General features: G+C 56.2%; 6 protein-coding genes across 6 annotated transcripts; 1 reads left to right on the top strand and 5 right to left on the bottom strand.

Annotated features, from left to right (window-relative positions):
• Positions 1 to 536: 536 nt before the first annotated feature.
• Positions 537 to 2901, bottom strand: PUNSTDRAFT_107304 (MFS monosaccharide transporter; the record flags this gene model as incomplete). The annotated part of the gene is made up of 5 exons (XM_007387362.1): positions 2381 to 2901; positions 1939 to 2315; positions 1149 to 1860; positions 812 to 1063; positions 537 to 710 (listed from the first exon to the last, which is right to left on the bottom strand). Exons 1-5 carry the CDS (start codon positions 2462 to 2464, stop codon positions 537 to 539), a joined length of 1599 nt encoding a protein of 532 aa, XP_007387424.1. The 5' UTR covers positions 2465 to 2901.
• Positions 2902 to 3934: 1033 nt separating this feature from the next.
• Positions 3935 to 4716, bottom strand: PUNSTDRAFT_74769 (uncharacterized protein; the record flags this gene model as incomplete). The annotated part of the gene is made up of 5 exons (XM_007387361.1): positions 3935 to 4037; positions 4093 to 4169; positions 4237 to 4376; positions 4445 to 4569; positions 4628 to 4716. The coding sequence occupies 5 exons, from the start codon at positions 4714 to 4716 to the stop codon at positions 3935 to 3937; spliced, it is 534 nt and encodes a 177-aa protein (XP_007387423.1).
• A 675-nt stretch (positions 4717 to 5391) lies between these two features.
• On the top strand, positions 5392 to 5964 carry PUNSTDRAFT_54971 (uncharacterized protein). Its single transcript, XM_007387360.1, has 3 exons — positions 5392 to 5551; positions 5699 to 5794; positions 5852 to 5964. The coding sequence occupies exons 1-3, from the start codon at positions 5546 to 5548 to the stop codon at positions 5915 to 5917; spliced, it is 168 nt and encodes a 55-aa protein (XP_007387422.1). The 5' UTR covers positions 5392 to 5545; the 3' UTR covers positions 5918 to 5964.
• A 313-nt stretch (positions 5965 to 6277) lies between these two features.
• Positions 6278 to 7326, bottom strand: PUNSTDRAFT_74492 (prolyl aminopeptidase; the record flags this gene model as incomplete). Its single annotated transcript, XM_007387359.1, has 3 exons — positions 6278 to 6517; positions 6601 to 7115; positions 7185 to 7326. 3 exons carry the CDS (start codon positions 7324 to 7326, stop codon positions 6278 to 6280), a joined length of 897 nt encoding a protein of 298 aa, XP_007387421.1.
• Positions 7327 to 7906: 580 nt separating this feature from the next.
• On the bottom strand, positions 7907 to 9179 carry PUNSTDRAFT_54968 (uncharacterized protein). Its single transcript, XM_007387358.1, has 5 exons — positions 8718 to 9179; positions 8612 to 8662; positions 8320 to 8556; positions 8057 to 8260; positions 7907 to 7970 (listed from the first exon to the last, which is right to left on the bottom strand). Exon 1 carries the CDS (start codon positions 9147 to 9149, stop codon positions 8907 to 8909), a length of 243 nt encoding a protein of 80 aa, XP_007387420.1. The 5' UTR covers positions 9150 to 9179; the 3' UTR covers positions 7907 to 7970; positions 8057 to 8260; positions 8320 to 8556; positions 8612 to 8662; positions 8718 to 8906.
• PUNSTDRAFT_137705 (uncharacterized protein) lies at positions 9180 to 12046 on the bottom strand (the record flags this gene model as incomplete). The annotated part of the gene is made up of 5 exons (XM_007387357.1): positions 9180 to 9363; positions 9423 to 9499; positions 9555 to 10033; positions 10100 to 10109; positions 10163 to 12046. 5 exons carry the CDS (start codon positions 12044 to 12046, stop codon positions 9180 to 9182), a joined length of 2634 nt encoding a protein of 877 aa, XP_007387419.1.
• Positions 12047 to 13426: the final 1380 nt, after the last annotated feature.

Below are 13426 nucleotides of genomic sequence, written 5' to 3'. Positions count from 1 at the left end.
ACCTTTGCGAAATGCATGTGCATCATTGATTCTGTTCGTACAGGAGGAGGAGGACTGCTTGGGTGCGTGTAGCATGCCAAGGAACGCTGGCTAGTATATCTCGCCATGCACAACGAGCGTCTGGCAGAGCTTGTAGACGGGGTCCGTACCTACGCTGGGCCACGAAAGGGTCCAACCGCTCAACCGGTCCCCCAGGATTTACATGGAAGCACGACGCCCGAACAAAAGGGATAACATTGGCCGCAGCCGCCAGTGGCCACCACGTTCTGGCTTTCCAACAATGAACAAGGGCTCTGAATATTTTATGCCACACCCACGAACGACGAGCGACCTTCGACGACGTTCTAACGCAAGTTGCGGCCCGTTCTCATGAGCCAACAACTCGGCGTTCCTATCTTTGGGAATCGTTGCCCCGATTTTACGTTTTTTCCTTGCAAAACAGAAGCGGAACACAATGGCTACTTATTATCTCTTATCATCACCACGTTTCTTCCCCCGCGTGACCAACAAGCACGCCAACGCGTCGATGGGTTGTATTAGACCTTCTCGTCGGCGTGCTCGTTGTGCTGCTCGTCGCGGATCTTCTCCAGCGCGTGAGGATCCGACGCGTGAACGTCGTTCTCGAAGATCCGCTTGCGGTAGGCGATGGAGCGGAGCGGAGTAGTGTTCTGATACAGGATATCGACTTGCTCCAGAGAGAGGCCTTTGGTCTGGAGAAAAAAAGCGGGCGAGTCGTCAGCGAAAAAAAAGATCACTCGAAACCTCGTAAAAGGCGCAATGGGGAGCTCGGGTTTAAAACTGTTTCATTTACCTCGGGGATGCAGAAGTAGGTGAAGATGATGCAGCACAGGCAGGTCGATCCCCAGATGAAGAACACCTTGGAGCCTAGGCCGGCGGAACCGGGTTCGTCGTTGACGAGGTAGGGCGTGGCGTAGCCGATGCCGAAGTTCCAGAGCCAGTTCGAGGCGGCGGCCATGGAGAGGGCTTTGGCGCGGATGTTGAGCGGGTAGATCTCGCCGATGACGACCCAGGCGATCGGTCCCCATGTAGACGCGAAGAAGGCCTAGACAAGAAAAAAAAAAAAAACCAAAAGTGAGCGGAAACGAAAAAAACAAAAAGCGGCGCAGGCGGAATAAATAGCCGTTTACGATGTAGATGCAGACGAGCGCGATGAGCGCTTGCTGGCCGGCGTGGTCGTTGACGGAGACGGTGACGCCGATGATGGCGACGAGGTATTCGCAGATGCACATGCCGATCGCGCCGATGAGGAGCAGGCGGCGTCGCCCGAAGCGCTCGACGCCCCACATCCCGGGCACGGTCATGCCGACGTTGACGACGTTGGTCGCGATGCTGATCAGGAACGGGTCCTTGATCCCCGAGTTCTGGAAGAACGTGGTGCCGTAGTAGAAGATGAAGTTGATGCCGGTGAGCTGCTGGAGCGCCTGGAGGGCGATGCCGGTGAAGGTGCGGAGGCCGATCTTGTTTCCGGCCGAGCCGCGGAAGCAATCGAGGTAGGACGACTCGCCGAGCGCGGTCTCCGCGTCGAGGTTGGCGCGGATGTCGGCGATCTCGAGTTGGACGGCGGCGTCGGAGGCGGGGACGGAGGTGAGGCGGCCGAGGGCGGCGGCGGCGTCGGCGTCGCGGCCCTTTTTGACGAGCCAGCGCGGAGACTCGGGGAGGAAGGCGAGGCCGGCGGAGAGGACGGCGGCGAAGACGAACTGGATGGCGATCGGGATGCGGTAGGAAGAGTGGTCCGGGCGGCCTTTGGTGGCGTTGTTGACGATGGCGGCGAGGAGGAGGCCGATCGTGATGGCCCATTGGTAGCCGGACACGACGGCGCCGCGGATCCACTTTGGGGCACTGAGGGGTCCGGAGAGAAGAAAACGTCAGCATTCGGGCGCGGAGCGGAAGACAGGGGAGTTAATGAAGTCGGCTCACCACTCGGACTGGTACATGGGCACGAGGGTCGAGATGAGGCCGACGCCGAGGCCGGCGAAGACGCGGCCGACGACGAAGAGCGCGATTTGAGTCGCAGCGGTCTGCATGGCGACACCGATGGAGAAGACCAAGCACGAGAAGACGATGCCCCACTTGCGCCCGACGATGTCGGCCATGGGGGCACCGAGCAAGGCTCCGAAGAAGGTGCCGGCGGAGAGGATGGAGACGACGAGCGACTCCCGGGAGGAGTCTATCGTGCAAGTGCCGTCGCCGTGATCGGTACCGAACGTGCAGAGCCAGTTGTGCATCTCCTTGATGCCGGAGATGGTGCCGGTGTCGTAGCCATAGAGCACGCCTCCAAACGCGGCAAATGCGACCTGATGCAAGGTATGAAGAGACGAGGCATGCAACATATTATCGATGCCAAGAGCGAACGACGTACGATGAGGACACCGGCGAGCTTGGACTTGGTCTGGATGTGCTCGCCAACGCCGGCACCTGAGGATACGGCTCCACCGCCAGGCATTGTAGTAGGGCGAGAGGAGAAGGTGCGAGGGATAAAAGAGGGGGGTGGAATGCGACCGCTCTAAGGATCAGGAAGCGCCCATGGCTCCGGTTTAATAGGGCGATTCTGCAGAGCGGAGCGCATCAGGAACGGCTTCGCAGAAGGGCGCTGGCGCCGTGACCCCATGGGGTCCCTCATCGAAAACGTGCGGACGATAGATCTTTCCCCAGGCGTCATTCATTTATTCATTCCCAACCTTACCGAGCACCATACTCGTCCATCAGGTCTGCTTTTCGGTCATGCGGCACAGACGGGAATGCAAGAGGGCACAAGCCGCATGATGATGGATGCCAAATTCAGGCTGGCTGTATCCACCCGTCTGTGATGGGTGCTCCTGCGAAGGACATCCAAGGACATCCCAGCTCTCTTGTGGGCCTTCGCAACCACCGCCAGCACAACCGAGCGAGGGGGACCAAAGACGAACCCATCGACCAGGTCAGGGTTCGGTAGGTAGGTAGATTGCCGACGAGGTCCCGGTAGCGGAACAGCCGGTTGCTGCGCTGCACGTACGCCACTCGTGCAGTCGACAGCGTCGGAATCGGAGCGAAAAGCCCGTGCTACCGCCTTGTTATTCGGACTCGTGACCGGCTGAAATGGCGTTAGCTTGGCTGCGGAACGCAAACCACCGCTCGGCGGTGTCGCGTCCTCGGTTGAAAGCCGTTGCAGGCGATATTGATCGAAAGAAGTTCGAACGACGATCACCTGCCAGTCGTTGCGGGGGGCTAGTTGGGGACGAGGGCAGAGGTTCGGGGGCCGAGCGAAGTACGCGGGACATGCGGAGCAAGGAACGGTGCCGGCGAGGAGTAGCAAGAGACGAGGGGAAACGCGTCTCGCGTCGTTGGCGGAAGAGATCTAGAGTAAACAGCCTCTGAGGCGGCCGCGACGATGATTACCGAGGCAACTAGTCCCGGGGTACGGTAAACATGAGGGGAAGACAGGACTGGGAGTCTTCGTGCGCTCAACAGTCATACATAAACTCAGAGGAATCTCGCGTTCCAGATCCGGGCCGGTTGCGGTATCACGCTCCGCGCGTCTCCCCGGATCTCAGCGTTTACATGTAACCCACCCAAACACATCCAACGAAGTCTCTTTACTAAATACCTGACGCCCTCTAATGGTCTCAAGTCTCGGACGCTGACCATTTCGTGCTTGTAGGAAGAATGGCTACTCACGGCGCGGCCGACGACAGGAACCAAAGACCGAATCCAGGGGTGGCACCCCTTGAACGTCTGCAGCGCCGGGGGGACTAAGGCTGCCTAGAGCAAGCATATGAGCGGAGCACCATCGTTCAACTATGGGATGTTGATATACAAGAAGAAATATCAAACAACGGAGATCGTCAAGATACCTGGTCCAGTTTACTTAGCAGCACATGCATCACAGCGACAGCAGCGTGCTGTCTGTCGATTCGGTCGCGGCGCGGCATGGCGTCTACTGCGTCTTGCCGGAGGTCACCTTGTCTGCGACACGGAGCGACGACGCGAGGTCCTTCCAGAGGGCGCGGATAATCAGGGACGGAACGAGCAGCCAGAGCCTAGCAGGTCACGGTTCGGCGAGAGTACGAGATCGTGACGAAGATCAGCACGTACCCGTTGGGGAGGATCCAGTACACCGCCAGATCAACGAGATTGTTGTGGCCGACCGAGCATCCGCCGCAGTAGTATTCCTGCGGGACACGGGGTGGTCAGCCAGTCACGGCGCGTCGCACCGAGGCGCATCGGGAGTGCTCGCACCTGTGCCCAGTACAGCACCGTTTTGCTCAACGTCATGGTGGCGGCGGCGAACCCGATGAGCGAGGCAGCGGGGTCGAGAGATACGTGCGCGCGGTAGACGTAAAGGATGTTGAGGAGCGTTTCGATGACGTTCAGGAGAGCTAGATGGCCACGAGGAACAATGAGTACAGAGCGCTCATGGGCATGTTCGGGATGCCGCGTCACCCACATTGAGCGTTCGTGAATCCGTCGTTATTCTCGAGAGCACGCGTGCCATAGACGTAGTCGATTTCTTGGTATATTTCGTACGGCTTCCAGATCCAGTGCAGGTCTCCGCCTTTCATGGACCGCGGCCTGCGCACGACAGCTGGTTAGAAATGAGCTGAACACGAGCGAGGCCGCGAACGGTCACCTCATGAAGCAGTATCCCGCGTCCCAGAATATGACGGGCACCGTCGCGATGAACCAAAACGAGATCCACCAATGCGTCCTCGGCGCCATGACGAACCGTTTCGCGAGCGCTTTGAGCTTGGTTTTGGGAGTAGAACGGGGCGGCTGCTGTTGCTCTTTCTGCGCCGGCTCGATGTCGCCGCCTGCGTGAACGAACGTGGTCAGAAGTCAACGAGGGAAGGGCAACCGCGATCCTGGGAGTCGACACTGACTGCGGTCATCATCGTGGGCGCGCGCGTCGGTCACCTGCTCCGCCGCGCCGCCCGATCCTGCCGGTGGCTGCGCGGTCGCGGTCGCGGTCGACGGCGGCGCGAGGAACGTCTTCGCCCGCCTCCTCGTCCGCACGCGCGACGGCGACGCGTTCCGGGACGCGTCGCTGCTGCTCACTACTTGTCCTTCTTCTTCCTGGCGCATCTTGCGTTCGTCTAGGGCGGTGAGGGCTTCGAGCTTGGCGGAGTGTGTGGCGGAGAAGATGGGGCGCAAAACGGGCATTACTGGCGAGACGCGGCGCCGTCGACGTCGGTGTTTATACCGGCTCCAAACGAGCCCAGAGGATGAAAACGGGGTTTGCGGATGGTGTTGGAAGACATGATGCTTTACGCGAGGAGGAGGCCGTTGCGCGACGGGGCCACGCAAGGCCCACGAGGCCATGCAATGCACCGAGGCCGCATTACCATTGATGGCCACACCCAAAGTCAATGAATTCTCCATTGAAACGGCATTGAAGCTAGATTGGCCTGGACTTTTAGTACACTCTTGGAGCTTCGGATACACTCTTGGAGCTTGTCTCCGCCGGGTTCATTGACGCTGATGCACCTAAAGCTCTGGCATTTGCGCGCCCCCGCGGTTTCCCCGTTTCTCTGTCCCTTCTCTCGCGAACATGAAGGCGCGTGCTGGCCGTTTCCCCAAATCTGCTTTCGCGATGCTCAAAACCGGGTTCTACTTCGCAACTTCCAATCTGATATGCATTGCGGTCTGCCTGTGTTATCTCCTTCTTGCCCGTCGCCCGCATCACGGTCAGGCCCCGTCAGCAGCGCGTTTTGGGCATGCTTTCGCCTACAATGTCTTTTCCTCGCTCGAATGTCCGGATCGTCACGCCCGATGCGGAAAAACGACCTTTGATTACATGGTGATGCACCAGCCTTCCACATGTTTATTTTCCGCGTATGAATCACCCGTATTGCAGGGCATCACCCGCGCTTCGCTGGTTTTGGCGTACAATGCGCGATTGCGCGACCTTTCCGTCACCTAATAGCAGGAATAGCGTTTTGAAAAAGACGTTGGGCAACGCCCGCTGTTGTTGGCTGCTTACGTTCCCATAGGAAATCCATGAAGGCCTCCTGAACCGCGAGAACAATGACGACTAGACGACCGCCTTTCACATGTTCTGGGTTCACATGTTCTGGTTCCTTGATGCTTCGGTATGCCATCAACATTCCTATTCGAGTATACTCGATCTCTGTCATTTCTGCAGTACACCGCGTGTGCTTGTACGGGACCGATCGATACAACGCTGAAGGCACGTTGCTCGATTGCAAGTAAGGGCCTGCTCCATGAGGGTGCACCATCGACCACTGCACTTTCCACCCATACCGATGCTTTGTTCAAGCTGCTATGATAAGAACGCACCAATGACACGCAAAAAACGTTCGCGCTCCTCGAGGTGAGGTGTATGACTTGAATTGACGAATTTCGTCCAGCTCACGCTGGGAATAGACGCAAAAAATCCTTGGATCGTGTCATCTTGAGCTTCGTCGTATTGTCCATTGATGAGAAGAGTAGGGGCGGTGATACCGGCGATATCTTTCTCGACGGAGTAGTCCTTCAAGACGCCCGTGACGCGGAACGGTACCTTTCCGCGCCTGGATTATATACTTCCGTCAGCATGAGCATATGTTCACACGATGAGGACGGTGCTTGCATCGTAACGCAGACCGTAGGATCCTTTCTGATTTCCGCGAGCGTGTTGACGAGCTCATCAGGCATGGGATCGATTCGGCATACGTGGCGTCGGCGGTACTCAGCGACAGCTGTCCGATACTCTGCAGAGTCGATCGTGTCGTCTTCTTCGTGCTTCCGTAGCGTGTCCTGGACCTCTTGCGGTAGGCCCGAGCGGAGCGCGGCGACTGACTGCTGCCACGAATTCATGCTCGTCGTGCAGTTGGCGAGGACGAGCCGCTTCAGCCCCGGTGGGCGGCCGGCCGCGTGTCGTGCCCCGAGCATTCCGCCCCACGAGTGGCCCAGGATGGCATAATCGTCCTGGATCCCGAGCTTGTCGATGAGATTTTGCAGCTCGGCAAGGAAGAGCGACTCGGTCCAGAAGGACGGGTTGCCCTCGAGTTCGGATAGGTGCGTGCTGTTTCCAGTGCCGATTTGATCGTAGAAGATGACGGGCATGGATTGCGCGATGGATAGGTCTGCGATTGGGAGGAGGTATTGGTGCACGGCTCCTGTGATTTGCGTTTCGCGAGTCAACATCTGTCATGATCTATCGCGGTGAAAAAACGAAGATGACGAACCTGGACCGCCGTGGATAACTATCAGGGGGCGATATACGCGTGCGGGGAGATCCCCAAATATTTTGTACCATGTGTGACAATATTTGCCAGCTCCGGCGGGCTTGAAGTCGACCCGCCCCTCCACGGCGAGCGGTGAAGACATATTGCCAGCGTGAACACCATTTCGCTCAATGACAGGGACTTTTATGCAGATGCCAGAGCACCGGCGCATGTGAAGGTTTGCACATTCGGTCACCAAGCGCAATGAAGCAGTCAACCGCGGCGCCGCTTACTTGAGCAGCTCGTAGATTCTTCACCAAAAGCACTATGAGCCCCAGAATAGGTTGCTACCACCCACGTGATGGGGGATATCGACCATTCACCCACAGTCTGGTCGGTATGTGGTTGATTGAGGCCATGTGGATGATTGCTTTGGATCACTCACGGTATGGTCTATTGTATATAATCACCCACTGTATTAGTAAATACTTATGTCGGCCAAAGTCAAAGGGTGCTTTTCACCCACTGTACCCAGTGGGTCGTGCCAATGCTGACTGCACAGCAGCGGCACCAGGCGGCAGCGCGCCCGGTCAAGCTGCACAGCCCCTCGTCCAACTCATCTCCCGCCACCAGCGCCAGCGAAGACGATAGACGATGGATTCACTCTCGCCGTGGCCAAGGGTCGTAATACAAACGCGCTAATACTTGAACTCAGGTGTGACATCGCATTTTGTAACAGACCCCGCCCATCATCAGAAGACCGCTGTACTCGTACGGTGCAAAGAAAGCTTCATATCCCTTCCTCTTGTAAGTTCTCGGAGCATGGCACGACTACTACACTTTGGCTGATAGGCATCCCTACTCCTCACGCGAATGGGGGGATCATCGGCCAGTCCCGGCTGCGCGCGATGCTTGCGGATAGATTAGCGAAAGGATTATGGTGTTCACATCGAGACGAACGCGGCGCTGCGGGGATCTCGAGTAAAATGCGAACAAGAGGCACCATCCGCAACATCCTTAGTCTGTCGTTCCATGACGACCGGCATGTAGGACAGTGGGGAGTCGCCGATCTGCGCACGCAGCAGCCCTGGATAGACGTTGGTTCTTCATTCATCGTAGCCTGCAAACCGTTTGGTAATACACACCTCCCGGGCAGCGCGATCCCAATACTGGTTCGGACATGCCCGCGAACCTTGGTGCATGGCTCCAGTGTTTCCTAGATCTTTGAGCTTACTCGTGATGCCTATCAGTGCGGTAGTGCGACCGACAGCATTCGAACCTGTCCAGATCTTGTGCAGGTTATGACGGTCGGTCAACGCCTCTCTCGGCGCGTCCTGAAGATCACATCCGACCCTGACGGCTTGCGAAAGTGTATTGGATTGCGCGAGTATATGTCAGTCATCCGATACCGGTTGTATGGCATGATGTCTCATTTTCTCGACCTGCAGAACGAGCAGTCGTATAGTCGAGCGCTCAGCGAGGGGAGGGTGTTCGTGGAGGTCAGATTGCGCACGCTCGAGTGACTGTATATTCTCAACAATGCCATTTTCTCAGATGCTGTTCACGTTCATCCTCCCATTGGAGACCACGTCAGCGACATATCTTAACCACGTCAGAGTGATCCGCCCAATATGCCCATAATCTTAGGGCCTCGACTCGGGAGTTCAAGACGCCATTCACCTCGCCTTGGTCGCAAAACGCATTGTCCCGATTTCGCTGCTCTCCAGCTGCACCGAGGGGTGCCTACCCGTCATCGAGGTCCTGCAGCTCGCGGGCGGCTTCTGGACCATGATGAGGTTCGAAGAGACGAAGATGTTCAAACACGACGGCACGGTATACATGTGAGAAATTGATCCGCGAATCCGATGGAGCGAGGCCGTCGTGGATAACCTCGTCTTCGGAGAGGAGTACGTGCCAAGGACGGAGTCCAGAGCAACCGGTATCGCTCATTGTAGGCCTGTACTCACGGCCTCCTCCGTTGTACATTTCGAACCAATGACATATATTGGCGCACGCTCAAATCCCTAGGTGTATATACGGTGCCCATCGGAGCGGCTCAGGCTGGATGGTTCGCAGTTTCGTGACGGCCTCGTCGAGGGCGTACGCGATGTCATCGGGGTCGATGTGATCCAATTTGCCGCTGAATATCTTCTTGTATACAGATCGAGCTATCTCCGGCCCGTCCGCGTCCGCCATGGACCTTGACAGTCGGTTGTAAGTCGGTATCATAGAAATGAGTAGCTGCAAAGTGGGACTAACCAAAGCGTAGCGATGACGCTTTTGAATCCTGCGAAGAACATGGCGGCGGCGAGATGGACCACCTGATCAGGCTGATTCTGCATGGGCACGTTGTTCAATGGCATCATGATTTCGACTGGTATTGGTACTCACGAAGTCACCTTTGGCTGTTTCGCAAGCACTCAAGAATGCCATGAACGCGCGAGGGAGGGGTACAGGCATGAGTCGTTCGATCGTGAGTTTCTCGTCACGCAGAATGAATCCGCTCTGCAACGGATTCTCCAGATCTTGATGGCCATGGCACGCGAGGTGCAGGATATTCGTCTGTGGGAGCAGCTTTAGCAGCGTCTTCGCCGTGATCCCGTTTCCGCCCTCAATGCAAGCGTCGTCTGCGGGAGACAGCTCCATCGTGGATCCGCTTGGTAAGACGGCACGGATCGCTCTCGCTTCTTCGCGCGTGTTGATGAGGTCGCTCCACTGCGACATGCTCGACCGAGGCGTTGCAGCGACGAGCGCGTGAACGTCCTCCTTGAGGATGGGAGAATACGCGTTTCTGGCAGCAAGAAGGGACCCGATGGTCGGTATGTAGGAGGAGACGACGTAATCCGAGCACCACTCTCCGCCAGCACCGGCTGCATGGATTGGTAAGTGAGCAAAGTTTCCAGTAGGGCACCACCATATGCGAGGACGGTTTCGACCTTCGGAGGGCTAGAAGCAACTGGTGAGCCTTATACAAGATCATGTAAAGGGTGATCTCATACTTCGAGCCCTAGAGCATTCAGGACTGGTCTCACCACCTCAATCCATAACTGGCGCAAGATTTCGTCGGCAGCCGTCCTTCGAGCCTTCGGGATTTTCGATTTTTCCATCTTTCTGCAGTCGCGCATCTCCGCCCTCGCCTCCACGATGATTGATCGCCACTCCGTGCCGGAATGTGCGAGCCAAGTGTCAGGAAGATGCTCGATAGGAATGCTGACACAATCGCCCCCCTGCTTGAGAAGGACAGCGTGGCTCCCCAGCGCACTGGATACCAGCACTACGACCGGACCTCTCTCGGAGGCCTTTCTCAACGTCGTAAACTCGTCGTGCAGCAGAAATCTGTTCAGTCCAGGTAGTTTGCGGACTTGGTTGAGCAGGGCGTTGAATTCTTCTATCAGACCTCTTCTGCGAGCAATCTCCGCTTCGACAACGCCCAGGTTCTCTCCCGTAGACGATTTATCGTATACTTTATCCAGCTGTCGGGCAAGGATCGACAACCTATCTCCGATCTCCTTGGGCGCTGCATCGAACGGAGAGCGCAAGCGTAGTGCATGGGTCCAGAAGACCGCACGGCCCTGCTCAAGGATTTCCAATGCTTTGTCAGGTAAGCCGATGTTGAGCGCGTGAGATGCGCCGGTGAGAGCGATGCTCTGGCCGATAGCCAACGACTGGAGTCGGGTATGAAGATGAAGACCGAAGAAAGCCACTCGGGGCAGATGCCCCACCACAAGAGCAAAGATATCCAGCAGTTGGCGATGTGCTGCGACCTCAGAGTGGACGATATCCTGATATTGCGACACAGCGATATCAAGTATGCGTCGTGCTCCTTCAATTCGAGAACGAACGTCCCGGTGTTCGTCGGATAGAGCACGGGCTAAATGCGAGAGTGCAGCTTGGATACTCCGATAAGATGTTCCTAGCTCCATGTGGAGTTCTGCGGCACCTACGAGGCACCGAAACCTCTCGGGACGCCCAGGAGGCAGCTTATCCAATAAGCCAGTGATAATCTCCAAGGCATCGTTCGCGTCTTTGTAGCTGCGATTGAAGCGGAATCTGACGATATGACAGTCGGCGAGGGTGCTCAGAAGCTCAGGACCGTCTGTTCGCTGAAGCATGACTTCCTTGATACGTGCTAGCTCCGAAATGGAGCGGTCGATGTCCGCGACGTTCCCTTGATGTCTCCCGCGGCGTAACAGAGCTTTTGACAGCTCGAGGATAACATCGCTGCGTTGAACACTGTCGGAAGCCATCGTGTCCAGGACGGTGTTGCCGAGGGTAATCGCTTCTTCCAAAGCCTCGAATGAGCCCCGAGCGTCAAATAACATGCAAAGACGGGAGACAGCTTGAGCAGAAATCTCCGGATATAACACATGTGAGGTCCCACTGCTCGCCAGGGCCATACGATCCCATTTGATGGCTTCATCGAGATCAGAGATGCGCCTTGTCTCGTTGAAGCGGAGCATCAGTGAATGCGCCAGATTGCGAGCGGGAACAAATCGCTGAGGGTGGGTAGTTGGCATTGAACCGATGATGGAACGCCCGAGTTGAATAGATTCTTCGAGATGACTTATCTCTCCGGTCCAGTGGTACTGCAGACGCAATCCGACCGCCAGGCAGTCCACGTACAGCCAATAGTCTGCTCGGTTGGGAGGGAATAGTCGCAAAACTTCCCGGTACAGAGTGACTGACCTTTCGAGGTCGCGCCCATCGGATGGAGCCAGCTGATGGCGAAGGGCGAGCAGATCTGCTACCACACTGAGGAGATCGACGTGGGCAAATCCAGCATCGGAAACTTCTTTGAGAGTGTTCAGTCCAAGTTCAATCGCTTTGTTGAGCTCATTGATAGCGCCAGAGCGGAAACTCTTCAGATATAGCGACCAGAGCATCCCATATACTGTCTTGCACCGATCAATGTGCATCTCTGGACATAAGTGCACGGCGTGCGCGGAAACATCAAGGCATTCATCCAAATCTTCTGGTCTTCCAAAAATTTGGTGTCGGTAGAATAGACACAAACCTAGGAATCGCAGGTGTCGATGTTGATCGTAACAATGAGACGGAGGCAGGTCAACCAAGGCCTGTCGCTGGATGTCGACTGCTTCGTTGATCAAAGTATGAGGCCCGTTAATTGTGGATAACCTTCTCAGAGTCCATGCCAGATTAAGGCGAATAGTTGCTGCCAAGTAGGTTCCCGTTGCGCAGAGTGAGATGGCTTCTCTGCAGAGCGACTCTGCAACGATCCGATCTTCTTTCCGGGAAACGTCCTCTGCGTTGTTATTCAAGATGTTGGCGAATAGCCCAAGTACTGTAGGGCAACGTATCCCAGCTGTGCGGCACATAGACAGGGCTTCTTGCCCATATTTTACCGCAAGCTCCAGATCGCATTGCTCGTAATTGTGCCTATAGCGATCCAAATATAGATCAGCCAGCCGAATGAGTATGTGATATAGCTTTGGGCGGGGGTCGATCGAAACGTCCAGTTTCGAATTTGGGATTGTCGCGCCGAAGGAAGTGGTTCCCTGTGACTCCAATAGGAGGGCCTCATAGTGCTCGATGCACTGCTTTGCGGCGTCGAGATCGCTGTTCTGGCAGAATTTTTGATGGAGTTGGAGTGCTATGTTGTAGCATTCGTTCGCCTCAGATGACGTAGCTGCTGCAAGGTGCGGTTGGATAACATTCAAAGCAGCACAGCAAAACGGATTTACTTGCGCATTCGCAGATCTTTTGTCCACCATTAATGGGGCGACCATCTTGACCATGAACTATTCGGCCCACTGTGATAGGTTCTGCGAAGGGTCAAGGGAATGAGCCATTATAAACGCCAGTCGGGCACCACGGCAGAGAAAGTTGACTGGACATACCGGTTGTCGTATCCGCTTCGACTTCGACTTGGACTTGCATGTTGGTCTCCTTGCTCGCTGAAGCGACGGACCGGACTGTTCCTTTGTATATGATTTGCCGGTGCGATGCGCGGGGATCACAGCCTCGCGCTCGTAGAAATAGCTCTAATCATCATAGCATGCCTGACGGTGTGGTGTGATGCAGCTCTGCAGAGACACTGGCGCGTCGATGTCCCATGTTTCATGAAGCCGACGCACTAATTAAACTCGCGTCTTGTCCGCCTTGAAGGAACTGAGAGCTCTCCGGAACTTCAGATCAGAGTCATTACTAACCCGAAACGTCGAATTCAACAGATATTTCGTACGCCTTCCACACCACGCTGCCGGCCAACAAGAGAATGTGATCATGAGTCTATGTTGGGTGAC

This window comes from Punctularia strigosozonata, assembly GCF_000264995.1.
Source record: "Punctularia strigosozonata HHB-11173 SS5 unplaced genomic scaffold PUNSTscaffold_13, whole genome shotgun sequence".
Classification (NCBI taxonomy): domain Eukaryota; kingdom Fungi; phylum Basidiomycota; class Agaricomycetes; order Corticiales; family Punctulariaceae; genus Punctularia; species Punctularia strigosozonata.
The sequence above is the reverse complement of the archived record's forward strand: the minus strand, read 5'-3'. Positions and strand labels throughout refer to the sequence as shown.